Genomic DNA, 27,804 nt, shown 5'->3' with positions numbered 1-27,804 from the left:
GCTAACCCCGTCGCCAGAAACGGCGAGGGGTTAGTATTCCAATTCGTATGACACCTTACTCGACATGTTTTAATAAGGCAATACCAGAGATAGCATTTAACCGCGAGGATTATAATGCACTTAAGAGTATATGGTATGCGTTATCATGGAACAGCTATTAGGACTTGGTTCCGCAAGCTGCAAACGGGCTCAGCTCATGCCAGAGCACCATCTCACACGATTCCAAGCACTCTGCCTTCAGGATTGTCAAGGCCTGCCATAGGAGTGACTGATAGGAATCTGTGTGTCCATTTTTAGGGTTAGATATAGGTATACTATATCTAAAGCAAAGGGTGAGTACACCACCTTGCCCCAGCTGTCGGGCAGCCAGTTGTGTCAGATTTAGATGGCCATCCAGGGGTGGCATGCTTCAGCCCCTGGTAGGCCCTGGGTACACCTATGCCCTGAGTTACAGGGTCTGATAAGGTGGCCCAGTACCAATTGGAGAATGCACCTAAGGTACATGGAATCCATTTTAGAGAGAGAGCAGTAGGCCTGGGGTCCTGATTGGCAGGGCCTCAGGCCAACTAAGTCGGAAAACCAGCAAAACACCAGGCAAAAAAGTTGGGGGCAACCATAGTCAGGTATCCACCTTCCTACAGTCATATTTTTACCTTATTTGTTTATAAGACTGCGTCTAAGATTAGCACTGTGATGCTCATTGGTGAAGTCAGACATTCCCAAGGTAATGTTGGAAATTCTATCTTAAATAAGGTGTAGTATAAAAGGGCGGCCACTTCACCACTTGTCAGGAGAGATTCTTCACTCCAGATACTGCCAGATACAATCTTGCTGGCAGAGATACTGCCGTATTGCCCCTCCTACTAAAAGCTGATATCAAGTTGTCAAGTCCTAGAGGAGCTGATGCAACATGTTTACCCTTTGCAGGGAACACGGCCTCCCTGACTTTTGACAAATGGAGTCTTTGCAGTAAACCGGTATACAGTGAGCTGATTCTACTTAAGAAAATCTATATCCAAGTTATATTACTCCATGCTCTCCTAGCATAGCACATAGAAGTAGGTCTTAAGGTGTCAGGTTTCTTAGATGACATTTTAAGCATAGTAGAATTGTTAATTTTTTTCGTGTTCGTAGCATGGATTTGTGAGGATTTCATTATATTTTACGTGGTTGTTTTAGATGCGATAAGAAACCAGGTGCACCTATTGAGATAAGGATTATGAACCTGACCCTGTAAGCATCTGTTTGTGGAATGTAGTTGTTGTACTCTCACATGCTTGGTTTACTCCTGCCATCTAGTGTTGTGACCGGTTGTGTGCGAGTGGTTTTCCTTTTAAGAAGTCTCTCGAGTCACAAGGTAAAGTGGCTCCTCCTCTCTGTGATATTGCACATTGACATCAACTCCATTGTTAAGATTGTTTTCCCACAGTGAGGTGAGAATGGGGTGTGAGTAAGGGTTAGTGAAGATATGACCATGCATATGATATTGTAGGTACTGCAACAACCACAGGTGTCCAGGGAGGAGGGTGGGCGCATGTGAATCTAAAGCACTACATGCCACGAACAGATGCTTTCAGGGTAAGTGAAGTAGTTTTTTTGGTGGCATGTGTGGCTTTAGATACACATTCTTTGTATAGACTATAAAGCAGTGCCCTCCAGAAAGCGGTGGCTAACATTTAATTGTTGCAGTTGTTTCGAAAAGGGTACATAGCACTGCCTGTCCTAACTTTGCTTGTTGGCATGCTAATACGTCTACAAAGTAATGTTTATTGAAAGTGTGTGGTGTTGACCATGAACTTGCTTTACAAGTATCAGCTATTGGAATATTGCCCAGGAAAGCCATAGATACTCATATTTTGCAGATATAGTGTGCTATAGGAGGAGTGGGCAAAGTTCTTTTAGCTTTGACTTTAACATGTCTGAATGCATTTAACCATCAATCTAGAAAAACCTGATTTTGCAATGGGGTTTCCTATGTGAGGGTGCGATAAAAAAGCCACAAAGAGTTGTTTGGTTTTCAGAAACTCTAGTTTTGTCACTATAGTACATTGAAGCTTTTTGACCATCTAGAATTAGGGCTCTTTCTGCAACTGAATTTTGCTGCGGCAAAAAAAGAAAGGTAATTCAACTAATTTAGGAGAAAAGTAGAAACTATCTTTGGACGGAATTTTGGGTTACTTGGAAGGACTATCCTATCTCTGTGTAAGGTGAAGAAAGGTTCTTCTAAGGTTGGTGCCTGGAGCTCACCGACACGTCTAAGAGAAGTGATGGCTACTCAAAAGGTTACTTTCCAAGACAGAATTGGTGAGGGCAATTATGCAATTGTTCAAATTGTGTACCCGTAAGTCTGGTGAGTACAATATTGAGATTCCAAGCAGGTGCAGGGAGAACTCTGGGTGGAAATAATAAGGCCTTCCATGAATGACTGGATTATTTTTATCTTGAAGAGTGATAAATGTCTGTTTCTGCAGGTAGGCACCTACTGCAGCTAGATGCAAGCATATTGATGTGTACGCTGGTGTGTAACTATGTGTCCTTCATTTTTAGGTCTCGCACCTGCGATACAGGGCGAACGCCCTGTCGCAGCGAGACCTATTGCTGTCGGCTCTGCTCACAAGGAGCCAAAAGGGAGACAAGAGATGGGCATGCTCAGCATGCCGGAATCGGATCAGGTCGCGCGCGTGTCTTCTCCAGCGATCCTCAGCTTGCGCCAGGACAGCCGATGTGCACGCTCACGGTGAAGGCGTCTTGTGCGCTCCCACCGTGCTTTCAGTTTTGTGCCCGGCGATCCTCAGCATGTGCCGGGGCAGCCGATGTGCACGCTCACGGCGACTGCGTCTCGTGCGCTCCCACCGCGCTTTCAGTTTCGCGTGCTGAGGCAATGCCCCCGCTGCACTCCAAACGACTCCGTAGGCTGAATATTTTACAGTACCTGGAGGGAAGGGGGCCGCACTGGGTGCCTCGAGCGGTCCTGACTAATGTTCCTCTAACAGCCAAGCATACTGGAAACACGAGAGTTTCAGAGGTGTCAGCGATGTTATGTTATGTTATGTTATGTTATGTTATTTAAAATTTGTAAAGCGAACATACGCCCAGGAGCTTCTTGGCGCTGAAGAGAAATAAAAAACATAACAAAGGATATACCAACAAGAGTCACTATTTCAAATCGGCCTGTGTGAAAAGGTGGGTCTTGAATGCCTTTCTAAAAGCAAGGAGATCCTTGCTCTGTCTGAGGGTCAAAGGTAAAGAATTCCACAAGGTGGCTGCTAAAAAGTGAAAACAGCTGCCTCCCTGTCGCTGTTTCTTGAACCGTGGTACCTCAAATAAATCTTTATGGGCTGATCTCAAGCTACGTGAGGGGATGCATCTTCCAATCAATTTCCTGATGAACAGGGGGCCCTTACCTTGCAATGCCTTGAAGATGATGCACCCGGCTTTGAATGCGGCTCTTTGAGCCACAGGTAGCCAGTGCAAATTCTCTAGACCTGGTTTAATCGATTCCCATTTGGGTACTTTACAGATCAGTCTAGCAGCTTGATTCTGCAGGTATTGCAGTTTTCTAAGTTGACCTACAGGTAGGCCAAGATAGAGGCTGTTTCAAAAATCAATGTGGGAAAGGACTAGAGCCATGACCACCTGAGTTAGAGCAGAGTGAGTAAGGAGGGGTGCAATTTTTCTAATTTTTCTTAATTGAAAAAAACCAAAAGGAACTACAGTTCCAATCTGGGATTTTAAAGTAAGGACCTCATTGATGGACACTCCCAGACTTTTTACTGTTTGAGATTTTTTTGGGGGGAGACCCATATCAGAAGGCCAGAAATTAGGGCTCCAACTAATTTCACTCTTCCCGGGCAAAATCAGTTCGGTTTTCCTCGGCTTTAATTTGAGGTGATTTAAAGACATCCAGCTCTGAATTAAGGTCATAGTTGCCTGAAAGTCCTCCACAGCATTAGGTCAATTGAGTACAAAAACTAACTGCAAGTCATCTGCATAAATATATACAGTGACTTTGTGCTCTCTTAAAGAAAAAAGAAGGGGCCGCATATACAAATTAAATAATAAAGGAGACAAAGAAGAGCCTTGAGGGACCCCACAAAAAGAATTAATTTTAGGAGCTGAGCGATGGACCATTGCTTGTTTACAAGGCGGCAGGGAGAAAGGGGCTGCAGATCAGAAGGTGTGCTTCCGAAACAAGTACTTTAATCTTTGGGAAATTCCGACGGAGAATGTAAACACCTGGAGTGACGAGGCACTACGGCAGCAGGGAAATAAGTCCTGGGTTATTAATGGTCAGTCAGCGTCTGCTACCGCCCATTGATACAGCGTGAACTCGACCCGAAGGTATTTGAGCGCACAACATAAGCATCAGTTACGTATTACAAGGACACATAAGCATGGGGTAATTAAGTGGTTTCCCCACAATCACAGACTCTTGAGCCGACAACGAGGCTCGAACCTGGTTCCCTAGCTCCAAGGTCGGCAGCTTTGTCCCTAACGCCACATCCTCTCCCCCTTGTGTTCCTGTGCATGTCATCCCGCTTAGTGTATTTACAGTGAGCATTTGATTTGTTTGAGACTAAATGATCAGATAGGAGGCCACCAAATGCCATTTCTCATACTGAAGTAGCCTTCTATTGGAAGGTGCATCTCACAGCCTTCACAATGCGAATCCCAGCCTAGAGCATCATTGATTCACTGAAGGAGTCACCAGTCATCATTCATCAATGAGACTGAAGGAAACTTGTTTTTATATAGCGCCCATTCTATTATAGGCACTGTACACACGGAGATATTTGTATTACATTCACATTTGGAAGGTACTTAATAATGAATGCTCATTTGGTATTATTATAGGTCATTAAAAAGCGGTTTTGGTTTGGCCTGGCGATAGTAATGTATCTACTTTGAAACCAGAAATTCCTGCTTAGTCCCCAGCTTGACCAGGATGTTGAGGGGAACAGATGCTTTGGTACTGTTGCAGCGACGTGGTATTATGGGTCGACTGCATCCCAATTATATCGGTCTTTAACCACCATACTGAATGGGGGGGGGGGGGGGGGGGGGGGGTGGGAGGGGGCATTTCACTTGCTTGCATAGGGGCCCAGGGCACCCTTGCTACGCCTCTGATCAACTTGACTTTCGTCACCTCTGTGGAGGCAAGACTCCCCTCATCTGTCTCGTTCCCGCCCTCCACGAGGCCTACCTGATGCTGAATGTAATTCACACAGCAGCAATAGCCCTCGCGCACCGAGGCGCTTCTACCGCAGGAGAAACAAATCTTAACTGGACAAGACATATTAGTCACGTGGTACGACATGGTTGCGAATTATATCTTTAGGGTAATTCCTCTAATGAGGGAGGCTAGTGTAGCAAGTGCCATCCATCCCTGTGGGGACAGTGAGGTGCTTTGGACTCCTGCCCCCACATATCTGCAGGGGGAAGTTGACACTGCAATCTTCAGAACACATTGGACTTCATGAAATAATATAAAAGTATTTTCTCTAGAACAGTAGTGTCCAAACGATGTCCAAGGGGGCCGGATTCAAGCCAGATTTTCAGCATACCCTACCCACGAGATAAATTTGCACAAAAAAGATCTAAATATTACTCGGTAACAAATGGCTCTCCTGGGAATGTGACACAGATACTAGCTTCCCTGGGCCCTCCAGGGTCCTACTAAACTAGGAGTTAGGATGGTGCAATATCCAGGTTTTTCTGATGCCTTCCTCCTCACAGAGTAGAGCTAGACATACGTAACAGTACAGTATCATCCCTTACTGCAACACAAGAAACAAATAAGCATTTGCAATGCAATAGGTCTCTTTTCAATTTCTGCGGTCCCAGAGAGAGCAGGTTTGTGTTTTTTTGGCTGTGCAGTACAAGACCACATATTAGTACACTATATCATTTTACTAACTCACTATATATTAACATCTGACATGCGCAGTTTACTTTACAGATCTTAAAAATAAATCAGCAGGTATTATACATTCCATTTCAATTCAGTTACGGTGGCACCTTTATTACGATTCAGACACTGTGACACTGCTCCATAAGCAGGCGCTTTAAACGCACCGTGAGTGTACATTTCTAGGGACTACAGTGAACACAAATTCACATCTGTGTAGTGCCTTCCTGTCACTATCTGGCCTCGAAGCGCTGTGCTGCTTTGGCCTGAATGCCTGATCTGGTTCTTACGCTGGATAGTGTGTATTATAGTCATAGCTTGTAAAAACTGATGGGAACATAAGAAGGTTTCTCTTAAAACACACCTTTGTGTTACTGATATCACACAGATGTGAAGAAACGTGAAAGTGAGTTTTTCCTACACATAACACGTTTCGCACCCTTCACACAGCCGCCCAGCAAGTAGACATATTCCCACAATGAATAGTAGGAAGCGCTGGAAACCCTTGCCCACATTTGTAGCTAGTTTGTAACACATCTGTGATGCTAGAACCGATTTTATCTGCTGTCTCTTCCAAGAACATAACTAGCACCTGCTGTTCAGCAGTGATTTAATCCCTGGAGGATGAAGTGCAGAATGAGCCCCTTTGTGATGTGCATGTCATACACAGACGCAGTCCTGGTGCTCGTCAGCTTGTGTCTCAGGACAGGAAATAAAACAAGAAAGGGTAGGGGTGGCTGAAACTGCGAAGCGTTAGGGGGTTGTGGGACGGGCAAGCCACACCATAAAATCCACACTGTGGGAGGTGAAAGCCTACTGACTATACCATACAATACAACAATGCCATACAATCAGATCCCAAATATGCACCCCGCCCCATCATTATTTAATGCTTCCATCACCACTTAATTACAACTAGCATTTTTAATTTAGGAAGTTCTCCTCCTCCCCTTAAGCAACCTACACTTGTGCACAGACAGGGAAATGTGCAGACGGGGGACATGGGTGCAGGCACTCCGCAGAGATACTGGGAACATTCTAGAACGAATTTAAGCTATTGCCATGGTAAATAACTCCCTTTTATTTATTTGTTTTAAAAACCAAAACAGAAATAAAAGGAATTGTCATTTGCAATGCCAATAGCTCAAACTCAAGTAAATGTGAGACCTATTGCATTACAAATGCTAGTTTCTAATGTTTAGTCAACTTAGGGACCAAACAGATGTTGATCAAAAGCGGCATTAAAGACTGGCGGCTGTACCACTGGTTTAAAGCCATATACGAGTAGCCAAGAGTGTCTACGCAGAAGTATACTTGTATTTATGCCCTGACAGCTGTGTCGACTGAATAGAGGGCATATCTGATTAAGTTGTTTGAAATTAATTTGCCCTACAGGACAATTTGAGGGCTTTTTTTCTGTATTCCACAGGGAGATGTTGGAGGAGTACCTACATCTGGTCCTAAGGGGCCCTGTCATGAACTCACCAGTAACCTCTGAGTGTTGGCTATTCGCCAGGGTTGGCTGCCTCTGCTGACACCCTTTTCCTTGAAGCATTGATGAGTTTAGATACTTTGTCACGTGAAAGGGCTTCTGCTGATCTTCGAGAATTAGCACTCTTGTGAGAATTAGATACCATCAGTTAGTCTGGGGAAACTGGCACTTGATGTAAGGGGGATCTGATGATGCAGCTTTGTATTTGGGGTCTACTCTTGGTGTAATAATATGTGCATTACCGGATCTTTAAAGAATTCATCTGAGTGAAGGAGCAGCCCCTTTAGCATGGGCAGATATTGGCATGCTCTAGTAGTAGAAGAGTGAGGAAGTCATCCTCTATGGCAGGGGTCTCCAAACCGGTCCTGGAGGGCCGGATCCATGCCAGATTTTTGGGATATCCCCATAGAGATACATGTAGTTATTTTAAAAATCTGGCCTGGATCCGGCCCTCCAGGACCGGTTTGAAGACCCCTGCTCTATGGGGTCTTTATGCAAGGGTAGTTGGTGATCAGTAGCTGCCTTAGCTATACGTTCCTTAAATGATGTTGCATCATTTTGGAGTGATGGCTTAGCTGGGTAAAGATCTGGATCGTGATCCTGGGGCTGGAGGGAGGGGTGGGGAGATTACATAGCTGTCCCATGAATATGTGGGATGCCATCATCTCCTCTTCCCGGTCCCCAGTATCAGACTGTGGGGAACCCTGTGGGATAATGTCTCCTGTATCACTAAGAGAATGAGGTGATGAAGGAGGAGGTGGTGAGAGAGGAGGTGGATGAGGAAAAGAGGGCAAATGTAGCTGGAAAGGACTGGTTCTAACTCCTTTTTCTGTTTCTTAGGGAGGTACAGGTAAATTGATGACCTCCTCAAAGAAAAGCTGCCATTTCGATTAAGCAGGCACTGACCAGATTGTCTTTGCCAAGATCCAACCAGTAGAAGGTTAATATACATCTTCTTCTGCATCGGATCGTGCTTCTCTTTTATAGTTGAGAGGATCTGTTCTAGTGCCAAAATGGATGGTTTCAGTGACAAACTTTACTTTTGTTTCAGTGCAGAAGCAGCGGAGTTCGAGGCACTCTGAGCCAGTGAATCGGATGGCCTGCTCGGCACTGAGAATGGGTGGCTCGTTGCGAACAGCTTCGGCTTGGCTTTCGGTGCCGGGCCCAAGGGCAGGGCATCCTTAGCAGATGTTCAGTGCCTTCCATGGCCTGTTGGGAGTGGTGGCCAGAGAGCCATCATTTTGGTCGAAACCGAAAGGCTTAGTGACTTGGGCAGGGGCATGGGTACACACTGCGTACTGTGCCCCAGAATACGTCCTGCATCTGTAGGCCTTACTCTACTTCAGGTTCGGAGACGGAGTCCAAAATGGAAAGGGTGTCTTCCTCCGCTGCCGAAGACTTGTGCAGTTGCTCCTCCATCGTGTTGGCCAAATATGTTGGGTGTCTCTTCCAGATCTTGCCACTGCATTTCTTTCCAATGCGCAAAATGGTCCCACAATGTTTTCTTCGATTGAAAAGTTCAACAGGCCTCACAGTTTACCTTGGTCAGGAGACGTACAGAGGTTGCAAACCTGATAGAGGCATGTATGAGGGATGTTTGCGTAGAATCGAAATGGAGTTCGGTCCAAGTCATTGGTCGTAAGCCGAAGTAGACAAGAAACAAGGCCTGAACGGTGAAGGCCCAAATAGGCAAGGCCCAAAGGCCACCACTGAAGAATGTTGAATTGACGACGATGGATTGCTTCCGTTTTAGAAAGGCAACAATGTAACATGAACTTAAACAATACAGGTGGGTATAGATGTCAACTTCGAAACTAAGAGTGCCCGAAAATGGTCTTGAACCGGAGCGCCAAAGAACACAAACAAACCCGATGGTGGAAAGAAAAGAATCTAACAATGGAGTTTATGTCCATGTGCAATATCACTGAGAGGAGGAGTCACTTTACCTCGTGACTCGAAAGACTTCTTCGAAGAACAACTTTCACACATCCGGACCCAACACTAGAAGGCAAGAGTATGCAAAGCATGTGTATCGACAGCCACACATGCCATTGAATACACAATTTTTTTGTTAAAGTGTATTTTTCACAGTGCAATTTATGTGTGTGTGGTATTGGGAAGTACAGAATGTGTTTGTTTCCAATCATCAAGGTTTCCCTAGATCCCTGTTTTGGGTCTGTCATTAACCCAAAAGCATTGACGCCACTTCACTTATGTATTGGGAGGAATTCTGCAGGGCTATAAAAACCTGGCTTTCACATTCAATCGTTGGTGCATTGAACTAAATTCACTTGTGTCACCCATGGGTAGGAAAATAAACCTTGTAGAGCCGAGTGAAAGACTCAGTTTGGTAATACAACTAAACCATACAACCCTACAAATGCGATCTGGGGACCAGGTTTCACAATGGAAAACTACTGCAGACCAAACCCCACACAAAGAGACAAAGGTCAAATAATTTATCGATACTGCACTAAATAAATGCCCATTAACATAAAATATTACCTTAAAGTATAATTGCCACTATCTCGCTACTAATAAGTATTTAAACAGAAATAGAGGATTCCATGTTCACAGACAGACAGAAGAGTGATCTACTCTCAAGTATATATCTGGTACAAGCCAGACATATGCAGCAAATTTGCCAGCTTCACTTAGACACACAGAAAAGGTGCAACATGGGCAGAAGCAATACAAAACATTAATAGTGCTGAATAGAGGTTTGTTGTTTAATTCAAAGAACTGAATCCCCACAGAACAACGCTTTTCCTGTCTTAAGCAATGAACTTCTGGACTGCAGCAAGGTACGACTGAAAGTGTTTCAGCTCGGCAGAAAGTTTTTCAGCAGAAGAGTGCTTCAACTTATGTCTGTGCATTTCCACTGAAACAAATTAAAAGAACTCACCAATTTGAAGGCAAAAGTCTAAAACAAGACAAAGGTTCTGTAATATCTTTTAGTATAAATAGAAATGTGAAATGTCCTTGTGAAGCGGGCCTATAATTCACAAGGACTCTCTGCCCCACTATGCTACCTCTCCCAAGTAGTTGTAGGTGGGACCCACCGGCAATCATTTATTGGGCACCAGCGCTTATTTTTCCTCAAAAGACTTTGACGCAGAGCAACAGGAAAAAAACAAAAGGGGAAAACAAAGATAGAAAAACAAAGATAGAAAAACAATGTCAAAAAGAGAAGGCAGGGATGACAAACAACCTGCAAGAGTGAGATGAAGGTGCAGGGAGTATCTGGTGGACGATTAAAGAGGCATGAGGTGAAATCACAACTACATTTCTTGGCATTCTTGGCATGACCTTCTAGAGGCATATGAACTAAACTTAGGGCCCAGCACTTACACTTTTACAAATTAAGCACTGCTTCTCACACTTCACCCTATTCTCAACCTTTTCAGGTCATCGACATATCTAGAACTATTACTATTACCACCACTCACAGCATTAGCACATGAAAGCGATCGGATATGAAAATAGATTTCTGTAACTCCTCTGCGAGAAGGAAGAGTACACAATACAGACGACTTGAGCTAAACTAGTACTTAAAAAACAATCCAAAAACTAATCATTATCACAGCAAGACCTCTTGCTGTTTTCAAATATAAAGCAATTAAAAAAACTGAGAAAAGAAGGAGAGTTCTGGGTGAAAACACACAATATGTGCCTGTTCCAGACAAGCTACTGTGCATCACTTAACATAACACAGACAGTGGCATGTTTATGAAATGTGTAGTCCAGGACTTATAGATGAAATTAAAATTGATAAAAAGGGCAGACAACGCTTAGGGAAATTATGTAAATTGGAATTTGTTTAGAATAAAATTTTTCTGTAAAGAACACAAAAAGGTTACAAAAAGACAACCAATTCATAAAACGTGTGCAAATGAAACCTACTATTTGTGCCATGTAGGTTTTATGCACTGTCACTGTCCCAATCATTTGGGACACTTGTGACCATTTCATTCATTGCATGTGGTGCAGTCAACCAATGCACAGTCTCCTATGGGTCAAAATGTTTATACAATAAAGATGTCCAGAATTACTCCCACAGTATGATTCTGAAGCCGGGAGGAGAAGCTCATGAGCCCTCGTCATACCGGCCAATTACTATGATCAACATAGATGTTAAAATTCTGTGTAAGCTGTTGGCTTCCCACCTAGTTGCCATATATTCCGCTCTTGATGCAATTAGGACCAATACGGTTTTATTCCAGGCCAGAACACAGCCATGAATTTATGACGGCTTAATCATATTATGCACGAAGTACGTGATCGGGAAGAACAGATGGCACTTGTTTCCATTGATCTAGCCAAGGCATTCAATACGGTGGACTGGGGATACCTTTTGGAGGTGCTCCGGGTCGTGGGGCTGGGACCCAGATTCTGTCGCTGGATTTGCATACTGTACACGGAGCCTTGCGCAAGGGTCAAGCTCAGTGGATGGGGGTGGGCACGATCAGAAGAGCGGCAGCTGGATAGGGGCTCTCGCCTAGGGTGCCCACTTTTGCCCCTATTGTTCGCCCTAGCCATTGAACCACTGGCGGTCCAGGTGAGAGCGGAATTGGATCAGTGGGGAATCAGAGTGGGTGAAACGAGTCAGGTCATCTCCCTTTACGCAGACAATGCACTTTTTTATTTGGCCTCCCCTTGGGAAGCAGTGCCTGAACTGCTGCGTCAATTGGACAGGTTTGGAGAAGTATCTGGGTTGAGGCTTAATCGTAATAAATCGCTGATCTTTCCATTGGCAGTACCTGGAACTTAGACTTGAGCGGGCGGGTTTCCGCTACCTGGGGATACAGGTTGCATCATTAGTTACACAAGTGCTGGCCATGAAAATAGATCGGATACTCGCGTCCCTACAGCACTTGGTGATGTTTTGGAACACCCATCCACTGTCATTGATAGGCAGGCCATCTCCAAGATGGTGATGCTCCCAAGGACCCTATATTTATTTCAGAACTCACTATGCCTGCTACCGGCGCGCGTCTTCAAGACCCTGAATACGATTCTCACATCCCTGCTCTGGGCCGGAAGGATGAGTAGAGTAGTGCTACTAAACACGAATACGCAGCTATGAGGAGGACGGCTTGGAGGCTCCATGCTTGGACCTATATTACTACGCCGCTCAATTGCAACCTGCAGCCCACTGGCTGACAAACGCAGAAACTTGGGGAAAACGCCTACTGGCTCGCAGGGCAGATACCCTGACACTTCAAACTGCGTTAATGGAGGGCAGGGGAGCGGAGACAACTCTTCCCTATGTAGTGAGACACACGGTTGACATGTGCAGCGGTTCGTTGAGAGGGTCTTAGGGAAAGCGCCATTCCTAAGGGAATTACAGATCTGAATACTAGTCCCCTTTAAAGAAATGGGAATGCATATGTCGTTTCAGACCTGGAGAGATGGTGGCTGTGAAGTACTTGCTGACCTTTTCCCCAATGAGACATTTATCACCAATGAACAGGCGGAGGAGAGCTTTGGCCTAGGGCCTAGGGCAGGGACATTTCCTACACTACAGAGGTATCCAGGAGGTGGTAAAAGTCACCTGGCCACAATACCCAGACATTCCCCACCGACACGAACATTATATAGCCTGCTCACGTGTGGTACTTGTCGTAAAATGATCTCTATCCTGTATAAAGCCATGAAACAGGACTCCATGCCCCCGGTGCCACCATCCAGGGAGCCTGGGAGAAAGATCTAGGCGCCAAGTTGGAAGAGAAACAGTGGGCATATATAGGCACCCTTATACGCACCGTCTCCTGCAATACTAGGTTTAAACTGACGCACTTCAATTTCTTACATCGCACTTACCTAAAACATTTCACGTGACGGGGATGGTAGATGTCCGAGGTGCGCCGCAGAAAATGCTGACTTTCTTCACCTGGCATGGGAGTGCTCAGTAGTCTGGCAGTTCTAGATGGGGGTGGTCTGCAGGATTAGGAAATCTACGGGCCTTCAGTTGAGACCAGAGCCTTTATATTGCCTATTAGCATCTGTTCGGAGGTCCAAGAAACAGAAACTGCCCTATAAATTACTACAACTAATGCTAGTGTTAGGTAGAAGTAGGGTGGCAATGAACATGGATGGGACAGAGAGGTTCGGAGTTGCCGGTCTGGCTTAAGGATGTGCGTGAGTGGACACTAGCTGAAGAAGCACATATGAAACTTACACCTAGGGACGAAAAACGACAAGCTGATTTGATGGAATGGCGAGATCTGTGTACTTCGGGGTTGACGGGGGGGGAGATGCCTCCGCTGACAACACTCCAGAGGGAGGGGGGGTGGGGGGGGTGGAAGCAGGTCGGATGAAGAAGGCCAACTTGATAGTGGAGGCTGGGAGAATTATTACTAGAAGTGTACAGCCTATATATATGTGGTATATCCCATGCTTGATCCTCACGGTTATATATATGGATGATTATGTACCCCTATTGTGATTGTCCATCTCCAATGCTGCCGCCTGAACCGAGTATCAACAACAAAAACAAAAAGGTATGACCCTATATGCTGTATTGTTGAGGATATGTTTTTATTGTTGCAAAATGAAAAATAAAGTTTTATTAAAAAAAATAATAGTTTTTGACGATATGATATCATCAAGTCAAAAAGGCTTAACTATATTTTGCAGATTTGGTAATACAAAACCATAACCATATAATGGCAAGCCTTACCTTGTGACAAGCGTCTGTTTTCACTTCTTTCATTGCTCGTAGTGAGAACACACAACCACAGCTTCGCAGGACACAAAATCTTAAATAAAAAGAAAATGAAACCCGATGAGTTGTACATCAGGTTAAATTTCAACAGATAAATACAGCAGATCTATTACGAACAAGGTTAAGAACTAAAGTCACACGTATTGGACAAGCCAATAGGTCAAGCTTTTTGCATAACTGTAGTACCTCAAAATTTGACTAAATGTCCATTGCGGAAAAAAAAAAAAGCTACTGCTTGAAAACTTTAACAAGACCGCAGTGTCACAAGGTGTTATTAGATGTCCATCTTGAGTCAGATATAACTGCCTTAAGTCTTCACATAGCTTCAGTAATTCAGGTAATTAAGAGATACCGATTTCAAGTTAGATGTAGTTAACGTATAAATTTGCATATACATATCTAATGATCTGTGCTGGTTTTCTACAGGCTAAATAAATATGCCAAAGCTGATTGACTTTGAATAATTGACCAGAATACTGTGAACACTTTGATCACAACCACAGATACAGCTGTATTAGAAGTCAATTTTAATTCAACTGCCTTCAACTTTATTCTTAGCAAATTACTTTTTAGCTTAAGGTGCACATAAGCCATTAAATTTCAACTGATTCAATTCAGTTGCATTTTGTGGCTGAAAATAAATCAAATGGTCACAATGTAGCCATGCCCAATGTAAGCACCCCACTCCCTTCAAACCATTGCAGTGTTCAGTTTGATCCACCAGCCTCCTCCTGTATCTGAGCCCGCGATGGAGGAAGCCGCCGATGTGACCGACTCGACCAGTGCCCTGGCTTCCCCCTCTCTCCTGCTTTTGAGACTTCAAGGAGATAGTGCCATCTGTCCTGACTATCATCCTCGCACCGGATTGTGTTCTACTCCTGCACCATTCCACGTTGCGGCAGCTGCGACCCCATTGTTGCCTGTTTCCGAGGCGTGTCTTGCCTCCACTCTGCCGGCCTAGCCTGCATGCGGTCCCCACTCCGTATCTCCAGACAGTGCCACGTTTCCTCCGGTGTCGCAAAGAAGGTCCACCCGTCATGCATCACGTTCGAATTGGCGGGGTACAGCAACAAGTATCGTAGTCTCATGGCCGCCAGTTTGTGTTTGACACTTCGGAACGACTGCCTCTGCAGCTCCACAGCCCTGGTGTAATTCTGAAAAATTTGGATGGTGACATTTCTAATATTCGGGTCCCCCAGCTGGCGAACCAGCGGTAAAATTGCGTTCCAGTCTCTGTAGTTACAAATATGGCAATTATTGTCCTGGGGTAACCCCAGTTGGCGGTGGAGGGGCCAAAGCTCTATGCACCCTCTCAACTGCAAAAAAGTTGGAAAGAGGGCGTGGCCAGGCAAGATGGCTGAGTGTACGTGATCCACCTCAGCTCCGAGGACACGGACCAGCCGGACACCGATTCCTCTACGTGGAGATGCTCAAAATACAGTGAAACTATTGAGAGGGTGGCGTGAGGCGGCAGAACGCCTCGAACAAGCCGTCGCTGCAGCCTAACCCTAATTTTTCAGCCCTTGTGAGTCATGAGGTTGAAAGCTGCGATGGAGATAAGATAGCACCGCAGCCGCCTCTCCAACAAAGTCTCGGTACGGCGTAGACCCACTGCAGCTGCACTGATCTTGGCAGCAACAAAAGTGGCCCACGGACCTTTCCAACGGCAGGCAGCGAGGGGGAGAATAATTCTGGTGCTCCGGTAGAGTCCCTCGGTGTAGACAGGTCAGATGGCACGCGGTGATTGGCGCCGCATCTGAAGACTGGGGGAGTACTGCCAGCAAGACCGCGAGGTGAGCGAAAGTCCGGGGCACATCATGTTGGCCAGAGGAGGGAGATCCAGGGACTCCAGGCTGGCGGGCCCCACTCCGGGGAAATCAGTGGCATAACTGTGTGAAGGATGGCCAGGCAATGGCAGTGCCTGACCCTAATATGGCGTCCACAGCATGACGTCAGTGCTCGTTTTAAAGGCTTTGCAGCACGTTTGATGGGCAATGGGACTGCTTCTTACCCAGTGCTGCCACAACCTCACTCACTTTGAGAACTGTGCATGAAGAATCAGCGGGATTGCCCATTTCCCCAGGAGTGCTGGTCCTGAATGCCTGACCTCAAGATGGCGGTCCTGGCCTGATACCTAGATGCTCTGCCACCAGACGCACAGCAGTCTAACAGCAAGCCACTGCCTGCTTTCATTTTTTGCACATGGGGCCCTCAAGTTGGAAGGAGGATTGCGCACTTCGTAAGACCGCGCTGCAGCCCCTATGCCACCAAAAAAGGTTGCCAACAAAGTTTCAAGCTACTGTGCATCAACTGAGAAGGACCCAGCACACAACAGAGGTGAGCAACCCACTCCAATGGCGCTTACGAGAGACGACTTGGTAGCAGCTCTGTGAGATTTTAAGAAGGCACTATGTGCAGAGATTAAGCAAGACCTACAGGCCTCCCTAGATCAATTGAAGTCAGACCGCTCCGACCGCATTTCCTCTCTCCAGCAAGACGTGGACGCCTTAGGATCCAGGGTGCTAGAACTGGAAGAATAGACAAAAATTGCTTGATGAAAGCACAACCAAGTTGCAGGAAGTAAAACAAGATCCCCAGTTGCAACTCCACCAGGTCCTCATGAAGACGGAGGATTTGGAAAACCGACACAGATGGGAGAACATTCGGATCCGGGTTTTGGAACAAGGAGCAGAGGGACCAGATCTGGGAGCCTTTGTGGAGGGCCTTTTTGCAGAAATATTGAGCCCGCGTCAGATAAAAATCGAGATAGACAGAGTACACAGTGTGGGAAGCCAACAACCTGGGGATCGACGACGCACCAAGGATGTCTCAGTCAAGCTACATTCATTCTCGACGAAGGAAGCAATCCTACAGCCGGCACGAAAAAAAGAGGAAACCTCCTTTCGAGGATATAAATGCGTCCTGTTCCAGGATTTGGCCCCCTCCACGTTGGCGCGTAGACCGCCATTGCGACCAATAACAGCAAAACTGCGGGACAATAACATCCGTTACAGATGGACCTTTCCCTTTGGACTGGCATTAGAATTTAATAATAAAGCTGGACACATCACCGAGCTGGATGAAGGTCTGCGCATTCTGGGACTCCCAATACCAGCCGAGGAGGGTAGTCAGGGCCCTAAGAAAGGACCAGAGATATAACAAGGGAAAGCGCGGCAGTGGCACACAGTCTTTAAGGCAAGCCCACCCCAAGAAGATGGTAGCGTAGCAGTGCAGGTTCACACGAGGAGGGGACTCTCGCCAAGACTCTTGTGATGCATCCCATAGATACATTTTTAAAAGAGTGAGACTCTGCTGCCATAAGACTTTCTATCAGATTCCCACGACGTTCTTTGACGAAATGAACTCCGGTACACACCTCTCACAGAGGATATCCACGACATGAAGCATCCGGCACCCGTGTCTTCGGGCTACGACCATGATGCCCGTTATTACTTGGAATTTACTCAAGTTCGAACTTGTTTGGAGCCCTTTGGCTCTATCTACATCGTAAGGTTTATCTGGAACTATGTTACTTTTCTTTGTTGGTGGGGGGTGGTATGGGGAATTTCACATGCACTCCAGATGCGTATAGAAGGTAGGCATCGCAACCACAGTCAGAGTGGACATGAGGAAGACAGGAGGCAAATCGGTCGGGAGAGGGGGACGGGGATGTGGGGAGTACACTATAGAAGCACAGGACAAACATTCTTAAAATGGTTTCCTTAGCCTCCTGGAATGTGAAGGGGTTGAACCTACCCCTCAAAAGGTAAAAGGTCTGGCAATATCTTACCGATCATCAATTCGAGGTTGTGGCACTGCAAGAAACACACCTTAAAAAGCCTGACGAAAATAGACTCCGTAACCGAAACTACCCCTTATATTCCAAACAGAGAGGAGTTGCACTTCTATTTCATACAGCGGCTAAGTTCTAACCACTAGATGTCAAGTCTGACAAGGACGGCAGGTCAATAATGGTAAAGAGGAAGCTAAGTGGTAGACGCTGTACACTTGTCTCTCTCTACGTTCCCAACACAGGACAGGCGACGTTCCTAACCTCACTTCTGGACCAGTTAAGCGGCTTTGCAGAGGGCCCTGTACTTCTCATGGGGGACTTCAATCTCATGTAGCATGCCACCCTAGACAGTACACACCCGCATAGGGCAGCTACTAGCAACTTTCCCAAGGGCCTCAAGCAGATATTGATGGCATTAGGTCTGAACGATGCATGGCGCTCTCTGTACCCCACTACTAAGGACTATTAATTTTTTTCACATGTTCACATGGCCTACTCCAAACTTGACCACATTTTCATAAGTCAATCCATGCTGGGCTACATACGGGCAGCGAAAATGCTCCACATTATGCTCTCAGACCATAGCTTAGTGATAATCAGCCTCTCCTGGGGCTCCACCGTGCAGGGTACACCAAGATGGTATTTCCTGCTCACAGTAACGAAAAAAAGGGTGCTGAAGGATGAGTGAAGAACTGCCATATCCGATTATTTTGATCTGACCCAGCTCCAATCCACTTCACCTCAAAATAATTGGGACGCGTTTAAATCATTCATTAGAGGCAAATGTATCAAACTAAATTCTGCACTAAATAAGAGCAGAGCTAAGGAACGAGAAGAGCTAGAAGTGGAACTGGAGAAAGTGGGGAAGGTCCATAAGAAGACACCCTCGAGGGCTGCAGCGCCAAGTGAGCTCTCGGAAGGGGAAAATCAAAGCGATTTATACCAACAGACAGAATACACCCTGCTGAGACTCAAGCAGGTAGCTTACGCGTGGGGAAGGTGGGCTCGCACTTGGAGCGACAGCTACGTGAGAAAAGAGAGCGGGAGTACATCGGGGGCATACTAGATCGGGACAGGACACTGACCCATCCAGACAAGCCTAAGGCCAACATCTTTGGGCGATTCTATAGGGACCTTTTACACTGGCTCTATTGCCAACTCAGAAGCACAAAAGTGATACCGATTCTATAGGGACCTTTTACACTGGCTCTATTGCCAACTCAGAAGCGCAAAAGCGATACCTAGACTCTGTAGATCTCCCCCACATCTCACCAGCTGAGCGTGATCATTTAAATGCCCCTATCACGTCGTCCCTCCTCGTTTCAGCGTGGGTCAACCTCGAAGCTATCTGCATCTACTAAGCCACAGCCCATTAGTTATGGCCTTACGTTGTTCCTCTCGTGTGACCGGTGGGCCTCAGCATGTAAATGGCATCGCAAAGGGTCCCAGCGCTCATCGCTGCCACCTCCTACACTTGCAATCGCATGTCCCAGCCATAGCTTACCACCGATTCACTTGGTGTGGGGGGAGGGCGAGTCAACATGCAAAGAGCCTTCTGCAGGCGTGCAGCCCTGCCTACCGCTCCTTCAAATGCTGCGGGATGATGGGAGTCCTCAAGCAAAGAGTCCTTTGCGGGCCTCCTGTATGCTAATTGCCGATCTGGGCAAGCAGACTCCGGGAGTCCGAGTCAGGAACACAGGTGTCTCCGTGTACCACTGTATTTAAGTGCTCCGCCCAGTCACCAGGAACTCCAATTCCTCTGTCTGAAGGAAGTAGGCGGATAACAAAGAGCTGAAGACGTGAGAACTGGGGACCAGCATCTACCTTAGAGCAAATCCCGGCCTGACAGCTGCTCTCCCCACAATCATCAACACCAACTCGTCCGGAAGCGTAACAGACTCCCCAAACCCTTGGAGGTCTGCCCAGCACTTCCTCGATGCAGCACCATCTCCCTTAGAGTTGTGAAGCCACTTTTCTGCACCAGCAGGAACCGACTGCAGCTGCCCAGTACAGCGTTCTGTTGACCTGAAGAACAACAACCCAGTAGGAGGTCAGATTCATCTACCTGCCAAGTTTGGAGACTCTAGTTCCCCCAGGAGCCACCTGCATCAAAAGACGAGGTACCAGAGCCAGTTGCAAGCACCAAGGCTTGCTTGTGTTCAGTTGGAACACCACCAAAATATACCTGAATGACGAGGGACTCCGGGAGAAGCCAGCTCCACACTGAGTTTGCCCTGCTGAATTTCTTTTCCCTGTTCTGTAGGTACACCAAGACCTGCGACAGCCTCTAACTCACAGAACAGCTGGACAAAACACCTCTTCACCCGAGCTCCCCAGTTCGGGTTCACGTAAGCAGACAGTGTCTCTGTGGTCCCAGAGCCCTTTCCTTGGGTTCTGCTGGACTGGTCCTCCAGTCTCCCCATTGCAGCCCTTTCTTACAGCCACTGACTTTAGCGTGTAGTGTTTGAGACTACCACCGCTTAATTGCACCCGGACACCCCAGGGCAGGTAAGCATGAACTGTTGGTGCTTTTTGGACCTTTAAGTCATCTGTAAGTGTACCTATGCAGTGAATGTTCCTCCCATAGGATAACATTAACGCATTCAAGGCTCATGCCTCAAATCTGGCAGCTGTCATTTTCTACTGTTTGTACTGTGAAATTTGAGAACATCAAAAATAGTTACCCAATTCCAATGCTCTTGGTGTCTAAAATTAAATAAAAATATATGTTGTTCTTCTAAATTGGTCTCAAGTTTCTTCTTGAGTGTGTGTCTCATTTATTGACTTTGTATGCACAACAAATGCTTAACACTACCATCTGACAAGCCTAAACTGCTTGACCACAGTACCACAAAAAAGAGCATTTGAGATTATTAATTTAAGACTTGTAAATCAATAAGGGTTGTCTGGAGTTTCCACATAGTGCATCTCATTTTGGTACACTACATAAAAAGCCATCTTCCTACAGTGGGCTCATTCCATTCATCCCCCAAACCCTCCCAGACAGTAAGGGTCCTGCTATAATATGTGAGTAAAACAGTTTTGGACTTTGTAAAGTAGGAGAGTGGCCAAGAAACTGCAGCCAGGCCTGCCTGGTGTTAGCTAGGTCCCAGAACGACCCCATCTGAAATAGGTAGACCTGCTGGGAGAAGAATCTCGACTCCTGGCTCTTATTGGAAGAAAGGGACTTGCACACGTCTCAAGGACTCCTGAATTGTACTGGCAACCAGAAATTGTAACTGCTCTCCAAGCTTCCTGTTTACCTGCTTCAGGGACACGAAAAGCAAAAGGACTCCTGACTCCAAGAGGGCCTAACTGACTAAAGACCAGACTGTGGAGGGACCTGGTCCCAGAACCCTGGCTTAGGGTCTGAAGGACTCCCCAAAAGAAGCTTTCCCGATAGTAGGAGACTAACTTTAGAGATAAAACCTGTGTTTGGGACAACCGACTTGGTGTATCGGACCCCGCTGCATCATGATCAACCTGAAATAGAGCCTACATCCCAGGCCATCCAAGTTTATCTACAGGGATTTACTTTTTTTCTAGGGTATTTTGCTCAACAAAAAAAATTTGAAATCCATATTTCCGATTTCTCTTAACCTATTTTCATGACTCTGTTGCCTTGTTACCCATTTTATGTTTGTTTGTTCTTCCAAATGGGTTTGTGAATTGAATTGTGTTATTTTCTTTACCTTAAAATTGTTGGTAATGCTTGAACTTAGCATTCACTTCTGAATTCTCTCCGAAAAGTATTTTGATCTTAACAGAGTGGATTTATCGAGTTGGTTGGGTTACCTCCTTCCAAATGAATAACCCCATTCTGACAAAGCAATTTTTGCAATGATAGCATCTGCAAATAAGTTACAATGTGCTGTTTAATGTCACCTCTCTTTCTGGTCAAATATTCAACAAATAAATGCAAAACATAACTATAAGCTGATTCAGTCACTGCATTTGTGTATGGAGTTAGGTAAGATTCTGTAAACATATACAGCCACTGCTGCCGACTTTGGAACTGGGGAACCAGGTTTGAGGCTTGCGTCAGCTCAATATTCTATGATTCGCAGCAAAATCACTTGGTCTCCCTGTGCTTGAAAAAATACATACAAAATGAATGTGACCTTGTATAATGTAACTGGTGCTCATGTAAAACACTTCAATATCTTGGGATCCCGTTTGAGTGATGTAAAACGCACAAAAAAATAAATAAAAGATTTTTGATGACACTAAGCACATCCCTTTTCAACTTACTTGTGTCTTCCATTCATTTCCAAGCCCACCACGGGGCAAATGAAGCGGGCACACTGAAGGTCATCGTATTTATCTCCTTTTGTGTTTCCTTTCTCACCCTGCCAGGCTGGGTTGTCTGTAAGTTTAAGCTCCATCACATGCTGCAAAACAAAATTTAAGATCTCTCTGTAGAAGTAGAAAGTACCTGCATGGACAAATGTGCTAAAATAAGGAATGCTTTATCAACACCAAACCCCAAAACAAACATCCAGGGATACTGTTTATAATATAGAATGGACTTTTTATCAGGGATTGCTTTCTACCGGACTGTACCATTAAATATAATGGGGTTACTCTGTGTCTCTCAGAACCTGGGTATGTAGTTATGAGCTACAAACAGTTCTGTCGGGTGAACAAAATCTCCTCAAGGGCAATTTAAAATAATGTTTTTCATTTGAAACTAAAAAGGGCCTATAAATGATGCCTCGAGCATGTGTGAAACGTCTACTCAAAAAACACTACTCTTTAAAGAAAAATGACTTATGAAAACCACTGACACAACACAAGCTTTAACTTGTTTTAAATATATATTTTTTCATATATCAAAACATGTATATCTACCTCTTTTCATATTTCTCTTTTCAACGGCTGTCCAGAGAACCTAAACAATACATCACATATACATAGTGAAAATTACAAATCTCCTGGTGATCACATACACAAACATGAGACCTTGAAACCACAAAAAATCAAAATGTTCCAAAAATGTTTTGTTCAGTGTCTCCTTATATCTTCTTTACATATTCCAAGGATAGCTGACAAAGGACATATCGAAATTTCGTTGACATGTCGACCCAGTGATCAAGTGTTATTCACTATAGATCACTGCGTGTCTTCCTCAGGACTAAAACAGACCAAAGGGCAGCCTTAAATGTATTCAAAGAAAGACACATATGGCGTGTCCAAAACGGTATCCATTGGTCACGTAACATGAAATCCCAGACCCCAGCTGGGGTGTACTCGATGTGGGGATGGGGTTATTATTACCCTCCTTCAATTGTATTCTGGGATGGAAGGCTGCCCTTTGGTCTGTTTTAGTCCTGAGGAAGATCTGCCATCATGTATAGTGAATAACACTTGATCACAGGGTTAAAAAGTCGACGAAATTTTGCTATGTCCTATGTCAGCTAGAGCTGAAATATTTAAAAAAGATATAAGGATACACTGAAAAAAACATTTTTGGGAAATTTGTATTATTTGTGGTTCCAAGGTCTCATGTTTGTGTATTCATGTTTAGAACAAACGTTTGCCTTGGTTGACAATTTGCTTTTGAGGCCCGCTGAGAATAATAGGAAAGTGTACAATTGTGATACGGTGGTAATAAGTGAGAATGGAATAATAGCAAGAATATGAAAGATTGCAGCTTTTAACCACATTAAAAGAACTCCACTAGAGAACAGTTCCTGCTTATGAAGTCATTTACTCAAAGGGTAAGAATACAATATGGGTTGTATTTTTTTAAATTTTTGATTAAAAAAAAAAGAGAGACCTTATTTCTAACTAAAAGAACTGGATTACATAACTAAACAGCAGAGATATACCTAGAACTAATATACAGGACCCAGCATAAAACCATGATCTGTCCCTTTTCAGGTTAGTATTACCAAGGGGTTGCTACTACCCACAAAAATACAGTCATTTTGACATCCACTCCATTTAAGCCTGGCAGCCTGGCCCACCCCGCCACCTAACACAGCCTTTAATCATTTTTTCAAGATCTGTTGTGCATTCTGTAATGGAAGTTGCAAGATACTTTTTTTCTGTTGTGGCCTCAATCAGAACATTCAGACCCGTAGACCTAAAATGGCAGGAGCAAAATCTTCCACATGCAATGTGATTTGTTTATTCTTTGTATGTGGGTCCACGGCCAATCTGCAAACTAACATTGAAGACATCACTATAATTTAACTCTGCAAAATCCACCTGAAACATATGTGTAACTGTAATACTTCAAAACTACTGAATGGATTTACACCTGACCAAACAAAGGCATTCCTCTCATTAAATTTCTTGTTTCATGCAAAGTCTGAAGTAATTCGGGGAGAGGATGTAGCCTTACAGCATTAGCAGTTGACCTCGAAGCTGGGGAACGGAGTTCTAGTCTCGGCAAGTACGCTCAACATCCTGCGATTCTGGGCAAATCACTAATTCTCCCCGTGCCTAACAAAAATGAATGTGTCAATCTGAAACAAACCTGGTGCTCATGTAAAGCGCTTTGATATCTTATATCTTCGGGTCGAGTTTGCGCTATATAAAACTCTAAAAAAATATATATATATATATTAAAAAAAAAAAAATCGCTTCAATTGTCATTGACTGTGTGGGGGGAGAGGGGGAGAACATAGTTTCATATGGATTTAAAATGTTTTTGACTTCTCCCCTTTCCATTTTAGTTATTCTACCCTGGACAGATATTCACAAAAGTGGTCATACCAAAACTTAGCCATTGTCAATATACGATTGGAAACAGTAGGCAGATTCTACGTCCAAATAGTTATGGTTAAGTCTGATTTTCCATTGAACAGCCTTCTTTAGATTTTGCAATAACTTTGGTGCAGTCTGAGAAATCTGCCCAAAACTATATATAAAAAAAACATCTGATTTCAATTTGAAAGGGCAATTTTTGTATAGATCCATCAAGTCAAAGTGTGAGGGTTTAAGAGTAAAAAGTAGGGGCAAATAAATTGTGTCATTTACCATTTTACTTCTCCTAGGAATCTTTGCTCTTCGCTGCAGAAAAAGAGGCAAGCAAAATTACATCAATGTTGGCAGAAAAGTTGGACTTTACCCAAGGAAGAGCAGATTCTTGGTTTTGTGTAAATTATTCCAGTAGTTTAGAAAAATTAGCACTAAAAAGAGTATCTGGAGGGCCTGGAAATCACGTGACTTGACAATTGAGTTAGAGATATCTGGGCCATTTATCCATGAATGCGCAAAAAGCTGTTTTTTTTTACTATTTTCCAATTTTTTTTTTAAAGATTCTAATCTGACAAGCAAGCTTTTTCTTCCATTGCCTTTTACGAATCAGAGAAACCAACTCTCTTTGTCTGACTGACCACAATAAGAAGAAAAATGTTGCAGCTAGCATTATTGTGTGCCGGTGGTGCAGTCTCTATATATAGGGGATATATATAGAGGGTGCAGTCTCTATATAGAGGAAAACAAAAGCGGAGGAGCCTAAAATTAGACCCAGGCAGCATCCTTCACCCCTGGCTTAGGTAAAGAGGCCACCCACAAAAGGGACACCTGCCTCAGGTATTAAACAAGCATTTGCAAAGCAATAGGTCCAGCATTTACGCAAGTTTGAGCTATTGCCATTGTAAATGACAATGCCTTTTATTTATGTTTTGGTTTTTAAAACTTAAATAAAAGGCATTGTTATTTAGAATGTTAATACCTTTAATTTGCGTAAATGCTAGACCTACTGCATTGCAAATGCTTGTTGTCTATGTAAGAAAGGGCACATCTGAATTTGTGATGTGCTGGGCTTCAGACAAACTACTATTATAAACGAAGCCCTTTCACTTATGCGTGCAGTGCAAGCTTCTCTTCTACACCTGAGGAAGTGGGCACCAAAGATGGAGATGGTTACCGCCAGTCAGGGGGTAGGGGGTGGGCACAAGTACCCCAGGGTGTGTTGTTACAAGGTAGCTTTTGAACGGCGACAATTCTGACAGTTAAAAACACAAGACAGGCTTGACGAGCTACATGTTAAGAGACCATTTAGCACAAAATAGGAATCATTACCTGGCTAGCGAAAAAAATCACAACACAGTGCCCTGCATGCAGTCCAGATAATTATGTATCGCATGTTAAACTGTAAATTGACGTTCTTATTACCTGAAAGCCAGAAATAAAGATCTTAAACAGTCACCTGACCAACAGAATTGCCTTCTTTTAATAGAAAACACCGCTCAGTTACACAGAAAGAAAGCAGCCTAAATCCAAGTAAAATTATTTAACGTTTCCGTATGCTGGCCGCCCCTAGATTTAGTGTAGGGAGGACTGACTTTAGGCAACGTCATTGTAAGTTTTGCACATATTCGCATCAGTAAACAAAAAAAATGGTGTTAAATGGTTACAGAGGGTCTATGTTATAATGCGGTATGAATGCACCACAAACAAGCGATACATTACCACACAGCTCCAGAAGAGCGGACAACGTTAGGCCTAAACTGCTCACAAGTATAATCAAGATTTAAAGCCTGTTCCCCCACAACACCAATAGAGACTGTTAAATGTAAACAAACCAATAAAAGTTGAAAGCCGTCCAAAAAACACAGGACCACTGAGTAGTAGAGAGTGAGTGGTAGAGTAGTAGAGAGTGAATCGTAGAGATTGAGTAGTAGAGAGTAGTAGAGAGTGAGTAGTAGAGAGTAGTAGAGAGTGAGTAGTAGAGAGTGAGTAGTAGAGAGTAGTAGAGAGTGAGGAGTAGAGAGTGAGTAGTAGAGAGTAGTCCAAAGTACAGAGTGAGTAGTAGAGAGTGAGTAATAGAGTGAGTAGTAGAGAGTGAGTAGAGTAGTAGAGAGTGAGTAGATAGTAGTAGAGAGTGAGTAGAGTGAGTAGAGAGTGAGTAGCAGAGAGTGAGTAGTAGAGAGTGAGTAAGTTTGACTTTGGCAATTGCCTACTTTGCTTTCACCACCAACGGTATGAGGACACGCTTTCCTTAAGTAATTGTTTTCTCCTTGGATGCGTTTGCTATATTCTTTTACATCAGAAGCAAATAAACTGGAAATAAATCGGAAAGTGGTCTTCAAGTTGTATTCTTATGTAAGCAGCCCAACCTCGAAAGTAACATATACAAGGACAACCACGCTGACAACTTTAGAGTCCCTAATAAATTATGCAGATATTTGAAAGAGTAATATCTACAGCTAGAAGACTGTTCTATGTTACAAACCACATACTGGCATATAAGCCATTAATGATGGCTGCTGTGCTACTGTGAAACCCTAAATTCGACCAGGTGATTAACTCAGGTGGGAGCCTGGCAGTGGATGATCACGTCACTGCACCGGTGGGCTTGTGGGCTCCAGGGGTTCAGGTACACAGAGTCCTCCCTCAGCACACGTCATTCAGTAGCGCATGACCCCTGCAGAGGTGTTTGCCTTTTAACAAGCCGTGTTCAGAGCATGCCACAGGGGCCTTAAAAGAGCAGGTCCTCACGCGCAGAGCGCCGCACGCATTGGCAAACCTTAGCGTAACAGTTACATCTTTATCCTATTTTCGCATCTCTTCGCATCTTTATTCTATTTTCGCAACCCCATGAGTGGCATATATTATGCAAATCTGTGAAAGAGTAACAGCAACACAAATCCGATATTTATAAAACCACACCAAACTGATAGTGCTGCATAAATTATGCAAATCCTCGAAAGTAATATATACAAGTCCAACCACACGCTGACACCTTTAGAGCGCCTAATAAATTATGCAGATATTTGAAAGATTAATATCTACAGCTAGAAGACTGTTCTATGTTACAAAAGACATACTGGCAAGCTTAGAGGGCTGAATAAATGATGCACTTAATTCAAAAAGTAACTTCTCCAGCTACAGGAGTCCTTTACTTTTTTAAAAGACGGCTTGCAAAC

General features: G+C 44.4%; 1 protein-coding gene across 2 annotated transcripts in view; it reads right to left on the bottom strand.

Annotated features, from left to right (window-relative positions):
* The window catches only part of RTF2 (replication termination factor 2), a 429,729-nt gene that overhangs the window by 356,879 nt on the left and 45,046 nt on the right, over positions 1 to 27,804 (bottom strand). For both annotated transcript variants that reach the window (XM_086932494.1, XM_086932495.1), the window contains exons 4-5: positions 22,172 to 22,311; positions 14,083 to 14,161 (exon numbers count right to left, since the gene is read on the bottom strand). In XM_086932494.1, coding sequence (XP_086788620.1) covers positions 14,083 to 14,161; positions 22,172 to 22,311 — 219 coding nt within the window. The remainder of the gene's footprint in view (positions 1 to 14,082; positions 14,162 to 22,171; positions 22,312 to 27,804) is intronic.

This window comes from Lissotriton vulgaris, chromosome 7 (genome assembly GCF_964263255.1).
Source record: "Lissotriton vulgaris chromosome 7, aLisVul1.2, whole genome shotgun sequence".
NCBI classification, from domain to species: domain Eukaryota; kingdom Metazoa; phylum Chordata; class Amphibia; order Caudata; family Salamandridae; genus Lissotriton; species Lissotriton vulgaris.
The sequence above is the reverse complement of the archived record's forward strand: the minus strand, read 5'-3'. Positions and strand labels throughout refer to the sequence as shown.